Source organism: Haliaeetus albicilla, chromosome 26, assembly GCF_947461875.1.
Source record: "Haliaeetus albicilla chromosome 26, bHalAlb1.1, whole genome shotgun sequence".
NCBI classification, from domain to species: domain Eukaryota; kingdom Metazoa; phylum Chordata; class Aves; order Accipitriformes; family Accipitridae; genus Haliaeetus; species Haliaeetus albicilla.
Window position 1 is genome coordinate 2,187,184 of NC_091508.1, and position 22,226 is coordinate 2,209,409.

Here is a 22,226-nt window from a genome sequence, read left to right on the forward strand (position 1 = left end):
ACCTTCCTCAGTAGATGGCTGAGGTTATTTTATCACCCACAATACCAATAGTGACGTCCAGGAGGGTTAGATTTTTGTAACATCAGACTTCGTATGTTATTGCTATTGAGGTCATTGTAGCACGACAGCAGAAAATAGCATGGGAGATGCCAGAGAACTGAGGATGCACCTTTATGTACAGTTTGGCATATAAGCAGCGGCAAACCCACGCTTCCTCTGCCCACTGATGAATTGCTCCCTCGTCCTTTCATGATGCCGAGGGAAACCGTCAATTGACGGCAGACTTGGTAGTGATGCCTGGGGCTCAATCCCTCCCACCCTCCTGAAGAAATTTTTTTTTTCCCCTAACACCCAGCCTGAACCGTTCCAGCTGTAAGTCATGATATCTTGTTACATTGCCTAGCACGATCAAAACTTTTTCTTTTTTTTTAAGTCCCATGTAAGCACCCATGGCAGAGTTGTAGTCAGCTATTACGTGACCCCTTGCTCTGAAATGGATACTTACACTACCATTTGCCTGGTGAGACTGATCTCCCCTGCCTCCGACCACGGCCATGGACCATTTCCATTTACTAAGCTTGCTTTCTAGCCTAGGACTTTTCCTTCCTCATGGTCAGTTCTTAGAAAACCAAAGTTCTGCCTCCTGCTTTTAGACAGAGTTTGGAGGAAAAAAAAAAGTAACACCCCACCCCCACCCCCCCCAGTAACAAAACATGTACATGGGCTCCGCTTAAAACAGAAAAGCAGCCTAGATTTCTACTGTGGAATCATGGCATCTAGCTCCTTACTTCAGCTCACAGAAAATGCCAGATCCTGACCAACAGCATGAGAAGATGACTTTATTTTTGGGGGGGCCTCATAATTCAGTTCTGAGTGCTGAAGCTTTCCATTGTGCCATGTTTTCTTAGTTACACACTTAAGTGTTTCCCAGTGCAGTGCGTCTGAGTCTTCTCGGGAGCCTGAGTGCCACCATAAAGTAAATACTTACAGTCGGGTAAAGGTAGAAATGTTCCACGGCTGGTGATTTTCAAATGAAAGTAAACCATAAAATAAATGCTGCCTTTCCCCTGAAAGCAACCAAAAGATATAATTTGAAATAAATCAAAGTTCCATTTTATTTTCTTAATATACCACGAGACTGACAAAATTGCTGTGAGCTAAAAGCACCAGTCAACTGTCCCATTTCTGAGGCTCCAAGTCTTTTATCTTGCTCCAGTGCTGTACGCAATCATGTTCAGAGCTTCGCTGGGTCTCGCGGGTCCAGCGAGATGGCCTCTGTCTCGTCTGCACAGCGCTGGTGTGTTGTAAATCAGCCGCACGCTGGCGGGGAAAACAGGGAATGCGGAAAATCCGCTCTGACCCTGCCATGTTGGTGGAGCTTCTGAGATAACTCAGGGGTTACTGAAACCAGCACTGACAGCTTAACATCACATAAAACACTGGCCTACTTTAGTGAGTATCACTGCTGGGTGACTCATTTAAGTAGCCGTAGTGCTCTTACAATTTTACCTTCATTAACTGAAGTAGTTAATGCTTGCAGCTTTGGCCACAAAGCATGTATGTAAGGCTTGAAGTCCCACGGGTTTGATTGCATAAGAAACCATGTCTTGTGGCATTTAGTTGATCAAGCACTGCTTCTTTTGGTCACATGGAGGTTTGATTTCCCCTTGCATCAGCTACAACAGACCTATTACATTTTTTTGTACTGGTGTCTGACTGTTCAATTCACAAGGGTCACCCCCTTCACCCCACACTGAGAGCCTGTGCTGCTCTCCCAGGTCCCTAGCTCATAGGATCTTTTTCTTTTTTTTTTGTAGAATCGTATCTGAGAAACCAGGAGCTTGCAATTCTTCTCATTTGTGTCTGTGCGTAACAGGTGTCATTTTCAGTGTAGTACAGACAAATCCCAAAATAGCTCAGGCTCTTCAGACGCTGCGAAGAGAAAAAATAGTGGTTACTTCAGCTTTGGTTGTAGTGAAAAACCCAAAGCTCACAGCCAGCTCTGAAGTCCGGAATTAAAATGGCAGTTGTAGCTGTGTAGTAGTGATCTCTCTCTTGATTCTGTGTTTTTCAAATGGACTGCTGGCTCTCTCGCTCGCTCTTTTGTATATGCGGACTGACGCATGAACTCCCTCGTACAGTGCTGGCTCTCCATTAGCTTCTCTTTGATTCCCAGGTGCTGTATCTACCACTGATCCTCCTCCACATTTTCCGGTTTTGAGGCTACAAGACAGGAGAGCACTGCTTCCCCTGCCTGGTGCTGAAGTTGACTGAAGGCACCGGAGTTAATGCAAGGGACGGTCTCGGGGGGCAGAGGCAAGGAGAGAGAGAGTGTTCGTCTGCAAAATTTTTCTGGCCTGGTGAAGCCTGCTGTGCTGAAATACATAGCTGTTCGTGGACTTTCTTTGACAGAGATTATTGGATTCTGGTGACTCCAGGAATGCAGTTATTAGTTCCCCTGCCTACGCCGAGCGTTTTGAATCTGTGTGTGTGGTAACACTTATTAATACTGTTCAGATTAAGAAGAGCCCATAGCTTTCTAGCACTTTCAGTACCTTATCTTACACCAGGCACCTGCCCAGTGGCTGAATCCCATTCAGATCAATGTCCTGCGGCCAGCATAGCAGGGTCTTGTGGGTCCAGCAGTAGCCTCGTGCTTTTATGCCCAGAAGACCTGTGTTCGTTCACAGGAGCAGTTCCTTTTAAGTTGCCTTGTGCTTCAGGGTGACTGCCTGCTGAGCATTTGCAACACACAGGCCTAAAATATTTTATTTTAGGGAGTCAAGTAGTGGTTCCTGTCACCGAAACAGTTAATCAAAAAGCACTAACTCTCTACTGGAACGTGTGTGTGTGCGTGTGTGTGTTTTTGTTTTTTAGAGCCAAGAAGATTTGCTTTGGTTTTTTTAAAGCAGAAACCACCACAAAGTTGGCTGTGGTTTCAGCTGCGCTTGTTCGAGATTTGTATTGCTGACTACCAATCCTAAAAGAGTTAACCTAGTAAGTATGACTCAGAAGCAGAGAAGGAGATGCGGGGCTGAGAGCCTTGGAGGAAGCACAGAAAGAGAGGTGAGGAACATAATAATTACCAAAAAAAGGTGCAGAGTCCAGGAGCGACGTTCCCCTCGGTTTGCCTGGCCCTGGCACCGCTGGCACGGGCTCCCTGGAAAGCTGCAGTTCCGCTCTTATAACACAGGGAGCAGGCTGGAGAATTTAGAGCTGCGTCACAGAGCTCAGCGAGAGAGTGAGAGAGCAAGCTCCGTCGATAGGTCTACCAGCAACAGCCCTGCTGCAGCAAGAGGGGAGAGAGGCAGCAAGAGAGGCAGAGAGGGCTCCAGAAAGAGAAGTAACACCAACATCAGGGAGTGGGCTCCTGCCACCATCCAGTGTCATTTAAAGATCGTATTTGGGCTCGGTTGGCGTAGGAGGCTTCGCCCATTGACGATGCTGGAGACCCGGCGCGCTTAATCCCGCGGGGAGGGAGAGTGGGCAGACGCCGAAAGGGTTAACGGAAAGGAAATTTCTGGAACCTTCTATTCTGCGGCGCTACACAGCGAGTGGAGGGCTGAGGACTGCGCAGATGGTGCACGGGCAGAGCTCTCCGGTCCGGTTCGTCTTTCCCACGTACGTACCCTTTGATCAGGATGGGGCTTGAGCTGCATCTGCGTATTTTAATTATTTGCAGGGCGTCCCTTTCCCCCGGCGTCCCTAAGTTCGGATCCCAAAGTGCCTTTATTATTATTTTGGCTGGGTATGATTGCTCTGTTCTGCGTCAGAGCTGTTTTCTCAATGGAACGACGGCACAGGTTGTACTAATGTCACTCTTGCCGGCATTGCTGTACTGCAGAGGAGGGTAGTAGTCGTGGGGGAGAGATGACAACTTTGCAAAGACTGCTGTTTTCGTGTTTTGTCTGGGCTTTTTATTCCCCCCCGTCTCCCTAAAGGCTGGCATGTTGGCGAGGGCTCGGTGGAGGGGTTAACAGGCGCTCTGCGTTTCAGAGCTTGGAGGTTTGTCACTGCGTAGTTCGGAAAGTGGTAAACGGTGACGCAGTGATCATTGCAGGGCATGTCGTCCAGTTTTTAAAAGCACTGGGGACAGGTAGACGGTGCCTTCCAGACGCTTCCACACCAGCTGAAAGGGGTTAAGGATGAGTCGAGACGGGAAGCTAGCATTTAGGGATTAAATGTCATCATTTTGGCGTTGGAAAGTTGTTTACCTTGCTCTCTCCGTGTCTCCATGTTGGCAGCCTTCCAGCTCACATGTGATAGTCTTCCCTGTACTGCTGCATCATTAACTAAGTGGCAGAGCTGGCTCCCCATTGGCCGGGGAGGGCTCTCAGCCCAAAGGCGCCGTCCGATTGGCGGAGGAGGTGATGGCAGGTGAAAAGCCCTCCCGGATTGGTCGAGGACTGGGTGTCAAATCTCAACGTCGATTTCACTTGCTTCAAAGTGCCGGCAGCTTCCCCTGCCCGCTCCCCTGCCCGACGCTGCTCCCGGGGGGCTGCCGGGCCCCCCTCGGGCAGGGGCAGCGGGCAGGGAAGGAGCTGTTAACCCCTCGGTGCGGTGGGTACCCCACCTCGCACCCCCGGGCGCCCCGCGCGGGTGCCGGGGAGGTTTCGTTTCGCCGCGCGGGTGCCACGATGACGTGTCAGAGCTGCGAACGGCGGGGAAGGGGAAAGTACTGGGGTCTGGGGCTTTTCTCCTCGCTCGCTTGCTTGCTTCCTTCTCCCTTATAAGGTGGCGAAGCTTTAGCAGGGCTGTAAACTGCTTGGGGCAGGGGTTGCACCTGGAAATTATGTCGTGGGAATAATTAAAGAAGTGAGAGAGACTCTTGCCCAAACTCAGCTTTTGTTTGCATAAGCGTGAGTTTGCCACAGGCTCGGTAAGGTCGGGGAGAGCTGAAGACAGCCCTAAGGGACGGGTCTGTAAAGGTTTGCAAAAGACGTAACAGCGTTCGAAAGCAGGGCGTGAAGGATTGGGAAGGCCTGGGTAAGGATGAACGGGAGACTGGGGGCGCAGAGCAGCTACAGAGAGAGGATGAGGAAATGAAGGGGAGAACGTTTCTCTCTCTTAACCATTTACTATACTATCTTTTCACCTCTCTTCTTAAAGCGACCAGCAATGAAGATGGCAACTCTGCCTGGAAGTGCTGAGGACACAACCAGCTTTGAGTTTGGTCCTTCTGGCCGAGGAAGTCTCCCGATTATGCAGTGGAGTGGTAACTTTGCTTTCTCATACGGCAGGGAACATTATTCCATAGCCTTTCATCATATCGAGGCTTAAACAAGTTTAAGGATATGGTAGCATAAGCATTTAATCTGTATTACTCACTCGTTGACATCTCAAGCGTCAGGTCGGGTTGTTTAGCAACAACCGCTGGGTTCAGAACCGGCTCAAACATACTGCGTCTGCCGTCTCCATTACTTCAGCAGCACCCTGTCCTCTGAACGGCAGTCTGAGAGAGAGGGAGAGAGAGAAGGGCTGTATTTACACACGTACACCCACCCCGACCGAATTTTGGTTGTGTGGTTACAAAGGCCGTACGCGCTGCGGTTTTATCCCCGACTCCATTCCTTTGCGCAGTACCATAGAGGGGAGGATGCCATTTCCAGCGGCAGTGCGGTGGTAGGAACAGGGAGGGAAGAAGAAAACAGACAGTAGGTGCCACTCCCCACTTTTTTCCTCTTTCCCATCGCCACCTTTCTTGCCTCCCCTCCTTTTCCGCCAGACTCCATAGGGAATTTCAGACTCTTACTGCAGTCGTCACAACCCCTCCTGACTCACTGAGCCTTCGCTGGCTGTAGCTGGCTCCCTTGGAGCATCCTTGCCTCCTGCAGCGCCAGTTCCGCAGAGCAGGGGAACAACAGGAATAGCAGCAACAACGGTGGTCCCTGCAGCAAGATGGACAGGCATAAATACACACACGTATAGGAACAGTACAAGGCAGCCACAGAGGTAATTCTGTATAGCCAGGACTAAGAAACGATGCTCGGTTGCATGGAAGACGTGTGGGTTGAGTCTCTTTTTACTGAGTGCTGTCTGAAGGGACAACCCTTTGCATTTTTCCCCATCACTGTTCTGGGGTGGAGGACCCCATTAATTTGCAAAGCTAGTGCTTCTTCATGACATTTCTCAGTCCTTTGAAAGGAGATGCAACTAGCAACCAGTATACTTGCTCAGGCATATGCGTACTTTTTGAGTATCTGCGTTCAGTGTAGGCATGCATTTGGTTTTATTCCTTTTGCGACCATCTTTTTGCCACAGTGATAGTTTAATTGTGACTAAGTGCAGGGAGGGTAAGGAGACAGAGATAAAGAGGAGTTATTTCAATGTTAAACTTCGGCTGTAAATCTCATTACTCAGGAATTGAGGTTACCGTCAGCAGGTAAATCTGTGGAACTGGCAAGAAACAAGGCTAAGAAGGGGACACGGCATATTTCTGTAGGACGCTAACGATTTTGCGCATAGGGATGGTATTGTTACTGTATGTTAGCTGTACATGGCTAACTGTTCCATGATGGTTTTCTGCATATTGCCACAAAAGGACTTGGGAAAGCTGTGATTTCTTCCTCCCTCTGACACTTGTGTGTGTGACATTGTGTAAGGTGATTCATTTTTCTGTATTTTGGTTTCCTTTCTTTGTAAAGTGGGGTTTATTGTGTATCTCAGCCTTAGTGCGGCATTATGACGCAGTGTTTGTTAATGCGTTGGGTCTGTTGGCAAAATACATGCAATTTTCTTGGGAGTCTTGACTGTTCAAGGACCACAAAATTTGGTAAAGAAAGTTAAGGATTGCAAATGCTCAAGACATGAATTTAAAAGCATTACCATCTTATTCGTCTTTGATATCGAAGGAAAGCTCTCTCACTGATGAGGCAGCCATGATCTCCTTCTGCACTTGTTTTGCCGATGGTCATGTTACATCTGTGACGCAGTCCGATTTTGCTGTTGGTTCCTGTCTGTGCTTTACGGAGTTGAGCTGGTGAGGGCACAAGCTTGAATACCGTTAGAAACATTAATTTAATATTGATGTTAAAAGTTTGCAACCACACCTGAAGTGGCAAGGATATTGGCATCCACCTATTTTACCACCCACAATTGGTGAAGGAATTCAAATGAACACGACAGCACCCCTAGCCATTTTGTTGTTCGCAGAGTAGACTTTAAGCCGGCAGTGCTGCTGCTGCTGCTGTTAATTTCCATGTCATACAAATACAGCATTGGGCTCTCTGTCAGGAGCTTTACTGATGCTGTGACAAGCTTAAAGTCTATGAGCAAATGTTTTTCTTTTCTTATTTGGGAAAATTCATTAAAATGTCCAAATGCCAAGTATTCTACCCTCACTCCTCTTACAAATCACTTCCAGACCTATCCAGAAAATTCACTGCTGCCATGTATTTTTTCTAAAACTTGTTCACAGTGTTTTCTTACAGTTTAATATGGGTGTGGCTGGGGGGGAGGGTAAGATTTAAGTCAGTTAAGTATCTGTATCACTGATGCTAATGGACAGAGATGTAGGCAAGAGATACGAGTTGCCTATATCCTCTATATATCTGTATATAGGTATAGAGAGTCCCAAGCCTAGGTTGCAAAGATGCCCTTGTTATGCAACAAGAAGGGAGTACTCTATTCTGTTCTCGCCCACCCAAAAGTTTTGGTGCAAAGGCAGCAGTAGAAAAGGCCAACGCGAGAATGTCACAAAATGGTTTCAACAGCATTCAGAGATGCCAGTGCCGTTTATACTGGCAAGGCTCCGAGAGAGGTACCGTGCATGAGCTGGCTGCTGCAAGGTCATTCCCCTGACTCATTGTCAGCAACCAGTTGGTTCAGGAACTTCCAATCCACATTTCTTGCAACTGTGGCAGTGCTTGAGTCCTGAACCTGGAGGTGAGGCTTGAAAATTAGTGCTACTGCAGTAGTGGGCCACTGAGTCCAAAACTGTAGCTGCAAAAAATTCTGCATCTCTGAAGCGTTTTAAAATCCATATCTATAATTTGTTTCTTGAGCTAACTACAAAAACTTTGCACTAGTTTCCTCAACCCCTTTTCCCCCAAGGCTTCCTCTGGACTGCTGGGAATCAGGAGTGGCATGTATTTAAGGATTAGGCATCAACTTACACTGTGTTCCAGAAAAAAAAGAAAAAAGTGTCTGCATATATTTGCATTTTTGTTCCTGTAGTTGTTATCAGGTGGACTCCGCAGGCTGCTCTGAGTTCACCAGTGTCTGTCAAGCTAGTGTTGTCTCTCACGTGCTTTCAGTTTTAGGTGCCTTGGCTCAACAGCTGTCTTGTCCCCTCCCAGGTTTCCACATTTTTCTCCGGTGTTCCTATTTGTCCGTGTCACTAGTATTTTCAGTTGACTCAGGGCAACATCAACCATGGATATGTTAGGGCTGACTCTAGTCTTCTTAGCTTCATAGGCAGCAGTGGAGTGGTTAATGCCTCAAGGATCTTGAGCAAAATAACTTATTTTGTCCCCATCTTGGCAATAATAAAGTTCAATTTGGGGGTATGTTATCTGGCTCCTTTTGAACAGAGAGAAACACGGGGGCCAGTGCAGGCCAAGCACAGACATGAGTGGACCCTTCCTCTTCACAGTGTTGCTAGCCCACCTCCTCAAACCTCCAGCCCTGGGCCACCTCCTGCCCTGACCGTGCTTAAAGTCAGCTTTAGCCTTTGGTATCGTTATTCTCTAGTTTTCAAAGGGAAAGAACCTGGCTGCTAATCCTGATGCCAGTGACGACTCTTCGCCTACAGGGAGGCATATGTGATAGCTTGTCTGCTAAAAACTGAGCCAACACAGTGTGATTCAGACCTTAAGCTTTCCAAGGAAGAGAGCTATTTCTGAGTTAAGCACATCTCTTCAGCTCCCCACACAAACACTCTTTATCTAGTGCAAATGGTGCACAGTAGGTGTCCAACAGCAGCCACTGGTTTTGAATTTGGATATACAGCGTAAGTGCTTCTTAAACATTGACGATGCTTTCAAACATACAGTGAAGTTTCAGTGATAGACAAATGATGGAAATCCTGGGAACAGGTACAAACCAAACAGCTCATGTGTTTAGGGGAGTCAGCCAGGAGTTCGGCCAATGCTTTTCTCCAGCTTCTTGCCAGGTCCTTCTACTGCGGATAGTGTTAAGATATGGCAGGGTACTGAAGGCATGTTTTCAAATGTCTGGTTTAAGGGCAGGTTATACTTCAGTGAACATCTGGCAGTATTTGTTTTCTTATGCTCTTCACTGGCACAGGACATTCTTTTGTCTCTTGAACGACACAAAGAAAAATACAACTTCCCTTGACATTACCTAAAGTGGCTGGAACGGTAGTGTTGGGGGAACACTATGTTCCTCAACTGGCTATACAAATCACAACAATAATCTCCCTGTGACTGCTTTCAAGACCTGCAATCAATACTTTATATTCTAAGGTGATGCTTAGGTACAGAAGTTAGGAACAGAAAATTACTCTTCTGGTTTCAGCTACTTTTGTGGATAATTCTTTTTAGTGTAGTTAGTTTTATAATGTGCTAGTCAGTCAAGCTGTGTATGGCTAAATTCAATGAGTTTTCATTGCTGCACCTTCCTACTGCTCTTCCATGACCTAGGTCATGTAAGTGCAATGCTTTCTTCCCCTATGTAAGTTTGCCCAGTTTCACCTTATTGTTCCTCTTGAAATCTGAAATCCTCCGTAGGATTCAGTGGTTCAGTTGTTCCTGTGCCCTCCAAACAGGCTGTGGTTTTGCCTAGGAACTCTCATGAAAGCAAAGGTGGAAGAAAACTATGACTCCAGGCAAGTCAAAGCAATTTCAGACCAGCAGGTGGGAATCACAAGATTAGAAACTGTAGCCATAGTATCTAGCACTCCTAGAATGGTCACCATGCTAAAACCACTCCCTTCAGTTCAGAATAGCTTTGGGGCAAGCAATAGCAAATAAGTGTTACATTTTACTCAACAGTCTGAAACAAAGTTCTGGGATTTAAAAAAAAAACAGGTCTTGCGAATAAATCCTAATTATTTTAGTGATGTTGTGCTGTTATGAACTATCTCCAAGTTTCTCTAAAAGATCTGTAATCTGCAAATTAAAGGTCTCTTGCACTTTTTTTTAGCCTCCTTTGTTAGACCCAAGCACCCCAGAAAACATGGATCAGTATGGCAGAACCATAAAATGAAGGCTGATATAGCCCATCACATCACCCGGTGTGCCTGGGTCAGTGCTAGTGTTGAACTGTCTTGCCCTCAAAATGAGGTTCGCTGCATCCAAACCACCAATACCTGTTTGCCAATGCTGACTGCCAGACTGGCTCAGCATTGTTTAGGAGAATCCTGGTTGGCACCAAAGCCATGCTGGGAACGAGCTCTGTCAAAACTCACTAAAAGCAGCAGGAGTTAACCACACACTAGTGTGCCTTCAGGGAGGCCACCATGCAAAGAGAAAAGGCTAAGATGCACCTCTCAGACCTCATCACAAGCCAAATTTCAGCCATCACAGACACTACCTATCACCTGGCCTGCCCTAAATTATCTGGAAAAGCTGCTCCTCCCTACATAAAACAAGTGAGCAAACAAAAACCTGGCCATCCCTCATCCCCAAACCCTTCAACAATTGGACCGTTTTAAGAAATGGGTTAGAATGATAGGCAGCTTGTTGACAGTTCAGCACGCTTAGACAAATGCTAGTGAGTGCTCTGACAGATTACCCTTAATAGGAATTGAAATTAGTGACTCAAATGTCAAGCAGGCCTGACTGTCCCATTGCTCAAATAGAGCTAAATGGGACAAAAGGCTCTACAGGCTTTTACCCGCAGCATGCCACAGTCCGGTGTTCAGCCTACCTTTGGTTTTTGTGGGTGGGGGGGCAGATAGCACAAGGGTTGCAGACACAGAGTGCCCAGCTTTTAACTTTACTATTTATACCGCAATTGTAAGGCTACAATAGTAGGACTAAAGGAATAGGCTACGTTCAACTCGGGAATGTGATCTGGAGTTTTTATTCTGGTCCTAATCAAGGAAAAAAAAAATCTCCATTACGCTTAAACTCAGGAAGGAAGTACATGTTTTTGCTGCCCATAATAGCAGCAGCATCTCTAAAGCCATCTTCTAGTCACAAGCATCAACTTCATTAAGCAATGCAGCATCTACCCCACCTTTACTCAGCCTAGGTCAGTGCTACTGCTGACAGAGAAAGCATTACACACTAATGACTGGCTCAGACTGCAAGTTAGGGCACATTTGTCCATACCTGACCTACGCAACACCACACAGTAACAGAACTGCACAACAAACAGATGCAGTTACACGCTCCTCCAGGCTGAGGAAGCTTTTTCGAAACCTTAGAAGTTCACTCATTTCAATTCCCCTTACAGGTCACCACTTGCACTGTCACACCCCTCTGTCCTGCACCTGGCCTTGGTCTGACTCATTCCTTGACTGTGAGGATGATGCATCAAGCTCAGATTTTCTGAGCTTCTGAAAATGGGAATATTTTCTCCAGGGGAGACCAGAGTCTCATGAACCATGAGTTCCACTCTGTGATTTGACAATGGAGGAAAAAAATTACGATGCACACAGGGTCATGCAGAGATCTGTTTTGCTTACTGTGGAAGCCCCAGAAGTGCCTTAATTTATAAGCTGTAGGTTGTGAAAAATCAGGTCTGTGACATCCAGGCTTGCCTTGCTCCTGCAGACTAGATTAAAGGTCCTAGGCTAGGGAGGAAGTTCCCTTTCATGGGGGAGGCAGAGATTTCTTCCCTTTTTGCCTTTGTCTCATGTAGAATGTATAAAGCAATGTGAAGTCTCTGAAAGGCTTTGAGATGTTCCTCTGAAAGAAGCTACAGAACAGTACTGCTACTAAATGTGTCTGAAAAAGGAGGAAAAAAACAGAATGATAATATTGTACTTTTTCTACTATTATTTATTGAAAACTCCAGAACACTTTGACAAAGCCAACTATAGCTGATAGTATTTGCTTGTCTCCACACATATGTGTGTGTCCATATGTACACATTCAACACACACACAGCAAATATTTGAGACAAAACACTGGTTTATTTTTCTGCACATGTTCATATTAATAGTCGAGTGCTGTGTATCACAGCATCTTGAACTGCTCTCTTTTCCTCCTCCCCTCTGCGTGCTGCCTGCCCAAGCATGCTATTAGGTTTGGAAAGAACAGCATACACACTGTCACAGATGTATCCTTTGTAAAAGGTGTACCTGCAGTTTGGCAGAAAGGGCTGACAGCTGGCTGCTTGTAGGGAAGGGGAACTTGTTAAGGCAACAGGACAATCTTCAGGTAGCCTAGAGAAGGCGCAGCATCATCTTAATTATGCTGAAGTGAAACCTGGTTTTATCAAACTATAAATAATGAATGAGCCATTGGTCTTCAACTGCTGCATGGTATTTCTGGAAAGGTTAGTCTCCTTTGGAGAGGGGAGGGGAAGGCACGCATAGGTGTTCAGACCCAGTTCAGACTTTGTAAGTCTCATACTTCTAGAGAAGCTCTCATTTTCAGCAGCACAAACGTAAGCAACATTTCCACCAAATGTTTTTGAAAACCCTAATAAAGATTTCTTTTTACTGTCAAGGCACATGCTTATTACTGAGATAAGAAAAAAACCAAAGCAACCCTCACTGGGAGCCTGTTTCTGAAAGGTGCTGCTGTGGTACTTTATCTGTGCTGCAGCTAACCTATTGTCAGCAGTAACTCTCGGTCCAGCTTTTCAGTAGTAAATCTTATGCTGATAATACAGGGTGCCTCATAAATAACTGTGCCAGCAAGACAGACACTGGGGAGGGAACCTGCTTTCCACTTGTCTTCCACCTTGTTGCCCCAGATAATGGATTTAGAAACTACAGTAAATAGCCAGACACAGTAATCTAGTACAGTTCTTTCCCCTTCCTCCACTCCCCTTTCTTGGAAGGACATGCTCCTTTTCTCTGAGCTTTTCCTCTGCTACCTGTGGGTGTGCATTAGGATGTAGGCACTGAAGCAGATTCTTGGATCTGGTTACAAAACTAATGCAACGAGTTGCAAAAACCCAGGGCATCAATAAGTGAAACTCCCAACTCCACTTCTGCTGCACTTTATTCCATTTTACATCAACTTCTGCATCAGCACAGATTAGACGTGGTGGCCAGGGTTTGATGGTTCCTGAATTATGCACGTGTGTAGTCATTCATAGGCTTCAAGACACCCCATCTATTCCTGCTGCACCGAGACACATAACACTGCAGGTTAACTACCATGGCTGTGCTGCACTACCACACTGCTCAGACCTATTCCATTCCCGATAACTGTCAGCCACTCATTTTCACACTCTCTTACTTCCTCAACAACTTCCGTTGAACCATTTACAGTTAGATTTGCAAACACTCCCTTTTTAGGTTTCATTCTGACCCACACTCGAAGTAGTTTCCATGCAATTTATTTTCATTGTCCCTACAGAAATTTAAACCTTGTCTCACAAAAATCTGCAACTCCCTACTTGTTAAAAGCATGCTATTTACAGGCCATGTAATACTGTTGACAAAGGAAGTTCCATCATGATAGTCACATTTCCTTTCCCGGTCACAAAAAGCACCTGATCTGACCTGCCCTCTCTGATGATGCCAAGATCAGTAAGTGATGGAAAGCCAGAACACTCTCTACCTTGGACAGAATGAGGTTTATAGCCTGGTTCCATCTGCAACAGCATGAAAAAGTGTTCCCTTGTGTACAACACAAACTTCCCACCCTCCACCCCATCAGAATCATACTCCGCACCACAAAGAAGTCAGACCTTTTTCACTGCTTGCTGATAAGAGCTTCAGTATATTCCACCTGGCTATGAAAGCAAGTGACAGTCATTGCCAGAGTGGTGGGTTTCTTCATCACATTTTTCATTTTTCCTACACCAGCCTCAACTATTCACAAGATGCCAAAAAAAGTGTGTCAACACAGTAACTAACCCAAAGTTAACTGTCTTACTTTCTAATAAAATTAAATAAATGAATTTTTCTCTAGGTACGGTGGAGATGGATTTTCTCTCTCAGCCTGCAGCCATGCATGAGATGTGTCTTCCTCTGGAAGCTGGTTTCACATGGTGGCTTAGATTTTCCCACTTTGTATCTAGCACCATTTGAAATCAGTGTTCTAGGAGCAAGAATTACAGCGTGGGAGGAGATCAAGCAGCTGCTAACTTCACCAACAGCCTCTACTCCTTAAAACAGCACTTTTTCCAATGGTTATGTTTTGCCAGCCATCCACTTTGTAACATCATCTGATTTCTAGACACTTATACAACCACTGTATACACCTTCTCGAGCTAGGGCCACAACAGGAACAGCTTCCTTCAAGTGTATTTCTACTTAATAAACAATGGATATTGAGTTAAAGTTGTCCAGAGTAAAGTGATCCAAAAGTTGCATGAAAACCAACGTAGTACTTCTTGCATCTTGACAGGCAGAGTACGTTTCCTTTATTATACAAACAAGCGTTTAATTTACTAACTTAGAGCAAATGTATTTCCACTCTGTGCTTGGGGACTCTATCACCATAGAATTATCATTCCGTAGCTACCAAAGACTTGCTCTGCAAACACAGAGATTCCCTCCAATAATTTGATCTCAGCAGTTAAACACAAAAGTGCCTTCAGCAATCATGATGATGTCACACTGGTACACACAGAATTCACTCCTTTTTCTAGAATTATTTTAAGTTTATTGCTGGTAACTTCTAGTAATGTTTCAGTAGACTTCTATACCCTTGCATCCAAACCACCAAAAATTAAGCTAAGCTATTTTTGCTTGACCTCACTATTGTCAAACATTGTTATACACAGAAAAGGCGATCGCTGTATGGATGAAGCATTTGATCAGACCACTGAACAGTCATCTTTAAAGACTGCATAGCTGTCATCTGCAAGAGGATTCTTCTCTGAGCCAGGAAAATGTCTCTTACACAGGCTGACCGATTTCTCTTGGTGTTCAGAGTCTCAGTTTTTGTCTAGCACCATTTGAAATCGGTTATGATGTAGGGGGTAAAGCAACAGTAATGGAAAACTTCATTCCCCCGCCCCCCAAAGTCTTTATAAGCAAACACCATCAAAAGCACAATCTTGCTTCACAAACACGTATGGTATGCTTTTCTGTTCTCTGACCTGAAGTTACACCTACAGGCCGAACATCCTGCACAAAAGGAGGACAGTCAGCATCACGTTCAACTAGGAGGGATGCTTAAAGAGAAAGCGAAGCACCTGTTCAAAACCGTAACTAAGATTCTTCAACTCAAGCAAGCCAGGGCCCATGTGTGAGAGCACAGCCACCTAACCTTCTGACCAGTTATATTCCATGTGCTATTTGTTTGCTTTAACCTGTTATTTACTCAGATTTTTTTTTTCTTGTAAATAAAATTGTGTGCTACTTGGTATTGGGCTCTGTCTCACATAGACAGATTACTTGTTTCCCTGCTGGAAAATATCTAATTGCTGCAAGTCTCTTCATTTCAGTCCCCAGCTCCTTTTTCACCACTCTGTATGAACTATGCTCGGAAGCGAGCATTTACAGATTTTAAGTTTAACACTGAGAAGCCTACCAACCACTGACACTTCACACTACTTAACATTAAGCTAGGTAATGCTGTACCTATGTTTTATTACTCCCACTGCGAGAATATCACTTGTTTTACCAGTAGATGGCAACAACACGTTTATTACACACAGCCTTTTTCTTAGCACAAAGTTCATGTGTTCATGACTCTTAATTATCAGTTCCAGATTCTAAGATGAAATAATTAATGTAGGACTCACTTTTAGAAAAATGGTGCAGAATTCATGACAATTAGGACAAATTAACTTGTAGTGTTTAAGTCAAATTGCCTAGTAGCTGCCTATCCCATCAATGCTCACTGCAGTCCTAGAACTTCATGGATTTGTGAAGCTGTAGTCTACAACCTCTCATCATTTGCAGTCCACACCAACTGATTTTGAGTATCACAACCACAAACTAAAAAAAAAAATACAGCATATTAGTTATTTTTCTATTCCACCCTCTGAAAGGCATTATTCTATGAGGCAGCCAACTCAAACTTTCTTTGCAAAGAAATGTGTGGAGTACATTATGAGTGTGAACCTCATACAGTTAAAAATAATCACATTCTGCTTAACATGTTCCTTAAAAACGCCTAAGCTATATTCCCTAAGGATGACATCTGTCACACACTGGACAAAAGTGCCAGAACACTCTCTGGGCTTTGCTCTTGAGTTAGTGTTACATCAGAACAGCCACATGATAATCTGCCTCTTCTCCAAGTTTTTACCAACTTTTTCAGGAGTGAACACTGTAAGGTTTTGGACGTTCTGGGAAATTCTCTGCAATTCCAAAAGAAAACCAAAAGGCTGCTCAGCAAATTAACGCATATTCTCTACACTACCATTACGTAATTCTGTGCACAAACTGCAAACTTCAATCTCAGCAGTTACCACCTAATGCAAGTTTGGTACATGAAAAATCATCTTAAGAATAACGGAAAAATAGCTGCTTACCACATGACGAATGAAAGACAAACACTTACTGCTAAATAATTTAACATTTTTATTTGTAATATTACAAGTCATCACTAGTCTTTACATCCAGAAAAAAGTGTAAAAGGCCATTTTTTACAGTTATTTCACTTCAGCTTTAAGTGCATTTCAGCGTATTTTAAAACATTGGAGATGCCATACATAATCAAGCTAGCTAGTGACCAACACACTCAATTCCCAGTATATTATCATAGTGTTTACAAACAATTATCAAACTAGGTATCAGCTAGGCAATGAACAGCATGTCATTCTGTGTAGCCAAAACCCCTTTTTAATAACCAGACTATCATGAACTCTGACGATACAACTGCTGGGATTGTCCCAAAAAGCCCTATAAAGCCCTAAATAGTCCTACGTTATTCAATCTGTTCACTACAGTGGAGAGCCGTGCGAATCTACCACAGACAAGCATGAATAGTTTAAATGCTGCCTCAGCCATTTGAAGAGAGGCAATTTGGTTTTTCTGGGAAAATTGGTTCTTATAAGCTGCCTGTATGTTGACAGCAAACTCAGAGATTCACAAAGCCAAAGCCTGTCCTAATTACGCTTTTGGTTTTAATAAGTAATTAGAAGTAGCAAGTATGCATTTAAAGCCACAGCTATCAATGCACATCTGAGTCTCAATTCATGACAAACGCTGTGATGGGAGCTCCTGGAGTCACAGTCTTGACCAAAACACTTCATGAAGCAAGCAGCTGCCTAAACAGAGACCACATCTACCACCACTGCCCACATAGCTATTCCTTCGCTCCCGCAACTAAGCTGGTTTGGTCTTCCTTTAACATGAAAAGAGAAGGGAGCCTGACAGGGAAAGGCTTCTGCTTCTCAACAGATATCCAATGCTAAATCTAGCACTACAGAGATAGCTTTAGCATCATAGTCTGTATACAGAGATTTGAAATGCTGTATATGGAATATATGACTTCAAGTAAAAAGAACAAGGAAGCTAGATCCACACAGTGCCATTTCTATCCTGAAAAGCAACAAAATTCTCTCCGAAACTCACATCAAGGCTCAATAAAAATCAAGCATGCTACGGAACTTACACTGTGCTCCTGATAGGAGATGGCTACCACTGATTTCTCAGCAGTTCCTTTAATTAGGTGCCTTCCGTCAATAGACCAACAAATTCAAAGCCGGGGATACCTTTGCTATAGAAACCTTCAGTTTTCCATTCCAACAAATCCACTGTAGTCCTTCTGGGACTATATCAAAGAGTCAGAAATATATATGGCTTTTTTCCTTCTTAAAGGCAATGGAAAATCTATAAAACTCTGATTTAAAGGCACATTTTAATTCGTTAGATATACAGAAACCAACTTTGGCAAACAAAGAGGTGGTATATATAAGATCTAAACTGTGATAGTTTCAAAAAGACATAGCCTTAAATGGCACCAATCTCTTAAGGAAACTAATAATAAAACATTTCATAATACAAGAGACAACATAATCATTTATACCGCCTCAACCACAAAAATGAACGAGAAGCACATTCAGATTTTAGTGAGCAGAACTAGTATTGGATAGTCTTCTGTAAGAAAAGAGGTAGCACTGAAGGCAGCAGGCGGCAGCAGCTGGTACTATGACAGTGATACGTCCAGTACTCCCGCCGACACAGACAATCTTGCATGCTACAGGTATGTGCCTTTAAAACCATTTCACATACACAGAAAAGACAGTCTGAGTGGCCCATAAGGAAAAGCAGATATATACACATATATATTCTTTTTACCCTATTAATGATCTCCCACTACAGTCAATCAGTAGTATAGCACATAGTACAAAATATTAATCTACAGAAACTCAATCCAAGTGCAATAATTTTCCATTTCTAATAGGTATATTCAACTGCAAATTCCCTCCCACCCCAAAAAATGGTAATTCATGCTTTACAGATCTTATATTCGGCAGTACATGGAGTGCTGTCACGTTTCCTACAAACAAAAAAACAAGTCAAATCAGAGATTTTACATTTAAATAGTTTTTACATTTATTCTGAAAGCACATCCTTAGTTTTATCATTAAATCAACAGGTAAAGTCATTAAGCTAAATAATTATGTCCTCTTCTTACTAAGCAACTGCTAGACTGAGGAGATTTTTGCTTCATTTCATCCACTAGACTCTTAAGAATGACCCACAGTGTAGAAGACCATTTGATCCAAAGGGGTCATTTCAAGTGATGAACAGACCACACCTGAGCATTATCAAAAACTGAAACCAGACATAACAGTTACAGGATTCCTAACTATACGAAGACTACATTAGGAGCATCCCTTATAATGTATTTTAAATACAGTATGTTGTTTAATATATATTTTATAACCAGAAGCTGAATATTACTTTGTGAGAATTTTCATTTTGTAGTCAACTAACAGCAAGTTTACAATACTTGAACACATGAGGATTAAAATTTATAATTACATCCATCTATAATGTTTTCAAGTTCTTGAATAACTCCTGTTTTGCTTTACAGAAAAAAATCCATACCAAACCTCTGCACTATTACTCTAGGTCTCTAAGGAGTTCTAGGTATCGTAAGAAAAACTCAGGGGTTAATAGTGTGTACACATACCAGACCATTAATTTCTCTTACCCTTGTCATGTGGAAAAGGTAAGATTGGAAATAAAAACTCTATTCTATTTTATGTCTTGATTCCTTTTCTTCTCTCTCCAAAAATAAGCCCAACTAACCCAGAAACCTAATCTTATCTCAATTAGAAACATCCTACTTCAGAGGTAAAGATGATATTCCTTAATCCATACATTATTCTGGAAGAAACTCCAAGCTTAATTTTCATATATGCCATCTCAAACATCAAAAATTCTGAAAAGTCACTTCATTTTATTTAAAGTACAAGACTATGCATTTGAAAAGACCTTTGCATTAAGTTAGAATAAGAGACATAATGTTTCAACCATTACCTTCTCAGAATTTGTGCAATGGAGAAAAGTGATACAAATTAAGATACTAGCAAAAGTATTTGTAGGGCAAATTCTATTAAGGTAGTGATGATAAAATACTGACACGGAACAGTCAAACTAAGCTGTCCTGTCTTAAATCTGTTCTGTTTTAACAAGGTTTGAAGAGCCAGGTTTATGAAAGAGCTAATTTGACCCTATAAAATTACAGGAGCAATCATAACTATCATCAAATGCACCTGACTACTGGACTAACCACTAGTTTAAAATATAGGAGAGGAAATCAGTTCCAAACAAACAACTACATTTTTACCCTTTTTAGGGCTACAGAACTCTGAATTTGAAAAAGAAATCACCTTTTTATAAAAAGGTTTAAAAAGACCACCTTGTTTGTACCTTCATTCATTTATTTTTTTCTTCTAGAAAGCTGAAAATGCAGATGAATCAGTAATTCTAAGAAATATGTAATCAGTTTTCTCTGAAGGGATCCACACTACCTTTATAATTCTAGTGTCCATGTAATGCAGCAAAGCTCCAACAATCTTCTAATTACAGGGAATTATACTATTAGCCAACAAACATAACACATCACTGGAATCCATTTCACATTACTGAAACAGGTGCAAACGTTCTACTGAATATGTACGTAGTTTCTGTCTTACAGAAAAAGATGTTACTCATTCTTTAAAGACAACCCAAAACTAAGATCTGTGATATGCAATCACTGGAAGCTATCATTTACGACACTGAATGATAATTCTTTATGTAACATATCCTGTTCTCCCAAAACGAATGAATGGTTATTATGGTCTTTCCTATAGGAAACTGAGGTTCACAGCTAGCTAGATTCCACACTTCTTCTGAAATTCTAAGTAAACCATAATAAAAAAAGACACTTAAGCTTCATTGCAAAAGTCCAAATTAAGTGGAAAGCATATACCTTTTTAAGATTCAATTAATTCATTTGTGCAGTTTCTTCCATCTCAGCTGGTACATTAGTTTTTAAAATACATGTTTCCTTGCAACTCTCATCAACTGTATACGAGCTGAACAGCAGAAGGGGAAAAAGGTCTAATTGAATGTCCTATAAAACTGTCAGATTAAACACACAAGAAAGAGGGCAAGAAAAGATTTTTGCTGTAATTTTAAGACTACAACCCAGCAAGTATGAGGTGCTGGAAGCACAACAGTTCACAAAGGCTCAGCTACATCAGGAACCCAGAAAACCGAATAGGGAGATCTGGGCCTTAGTAAGAGATTAGATCAGGGTTTTCAGACAAGAAAGAGGTTTAATAGTCAGATGTTCACAGCAAAGAAGCTTAAGGAAAGCATTGGGCGCAATAAGACTTTTCATGTTGTAAAATTTTCAGGAATGTAACACTTCTTTAATTTTTGATGATGTTGATTTACATCCCTCTTCCCTTCTACATCCTGAGCAGTCTCTCCATAGATGAAGGCAGAAAATGCTGCCCTAATACTATTAACTCCTATGTACTCTTTTCCAGACCATCCAAATTGCAGATTATCCAAGTCACGGATGAAAAGCAATTGCTCAAATGCACTGAATTACTTAGCAGCAGGCTGGTACACAGTCAGTCTCCTTACAGGGCCACTCTGGCCCTTGTAACAATACTGTACTGCCTATGTGGAAGATACTGAGGCTAAAACCTCACTGGAATAAGCTAGCTTCAGGGTTCTCCCAAGTAGTACTGTGTGTACTTCATTACAAATACAAACTACAGGAGTATTTCCTCTGGTTTGCTTTATTTATAGCATCCCTTCCTTTGCTTCACATACCCCAGATAAATCCCAACAAATTTTGTTAAAAGGCAAGTCAGTTTTGACAAGATGCTTAAGGTAGCATTCTATGTGTACCACCTAACTTGCTCTGAATTTTCAGTATTTTGCATGTTACAAACTATTTCTCCAACAAAACAGGCTTTTTTTCAAGAAGACAAGACATCACTGCAAGAAGCAATGCACACAGAGGCATTTAAATCTCCTGCCACCCCTCCATGAAAAAGCATACATAACCATCAGTTGTTTTGAAGATAAAGTTCAAAAGGCCCTATATGTCTCATTAAAAACATAAGAACACTACTACTTATGCATCTAATATTTTACAGTTGACTTTGCAAGTCTTTAACATAGGGACACCAATCATTGCTGCTGCAGGAAGAAAAAAAACTGAAGTGGATCCACACGTTAAACATTCTAGTAGCAAAGATGACTACTTGCTTTTTCAAAGAGCATAGAAGCACCAGTTTAGGTCAATTTCTTTTTCACATTTTCCTTGTAACTAAGCCCATATTTTATTCAAGGTGCTTCTGGTCCAAAACACAAAACACAGTGGTCCTCCAGTTACCCTCCACTACCATTGGTACATCGTACATAGAAGAGAGAAAGCTCCTTAGTTCACCTCCAAGGCTTCCAGGTCATGTAAACCATTCTGACTCTTAAAGCCTGTGAGACGTAGTGATGCCAGAGGGTATCCAAGCAATAAAGTAACACAAGCCCACACAAGCCAATACTACCACTGGTTTTAAGAGGTAAACTGACATGTTTTAGAGCAGATGGAATCAGTACTTTCCTCGGCAAGTGTACCTATGCCAAATACAAGCTTAAGAACCGGGTTTTTCTTTTCTTGAAATTAGTGCAAGTGTTAATTAGCAGCTTATCTGAATAGCAGATACAAAACCAAAGTCAAATACATTGTTAGGCACTTTAGCTTCCCATCAGCTGCTGTGAT

General features: G+C 42.8%; 1 protein-coding gene and 1 long non-coding RNA gene across 8 annotated transcripts in view; one reads left to right on the forward strand and one right to left on the reverse strand.

Moving 5' to 3' along the window:
- Positions 1-1,090: 1,090 nt before the first annotated feature.
- The window catches only part of LOC104312319 (membrane cofactor protein), a 28,453-nt gene continuing 7,317 nt past the window's right edge, over positions 1,091-22,226 (reverse strand). For 2 of the 6 annotated variants that reach the window (XM_069771043.1, XM_069771045.1), the window contains exons 11-12: positions 20,418-20,523; positions 16,544-18,491 (exon numbers count right to left, since the gene is read on the reverse strand). In XM_069771043.1, coding sequence (XP_069627144.1) covers positions 20,433-20,523 — 91 coding nt within the window. In that variant the 3' untranslated portion in view covers positions 16,544-18,491; positions 20,418-20,432. Of the gene's footprint in view, positions 4,784-5,328; positions 5,889-6,825; positions 6,993-16,543; positions 18,492-20,417; positions 20,524-22,226 lie in introns of those variants that run through there. The other 4 variants (XM_069771046.1, XM_069771047.1, XR_011322254.1 and 1 more) reach the window with 3 other exon arrangements.
- Positions 3,376-15,409, forward strand: LOC138682044 (uncharacterized). 2 transcript variants are annotated; one of them, XR_011322256.1, is made up of 3 exons: positions 3,376-3,621; positions 5,110-5,215; positions 14,001-15,409. It is a non-coding gene; the product is annotated as an uncharacterized lncRNA (long non-coding RNA). The 2 variants fall into 2 exon arrangements; XR_011322255.1 differs by lacking the exon at positions 14,001-15,409 and having other exon boundaries at positions 5,110-6,742.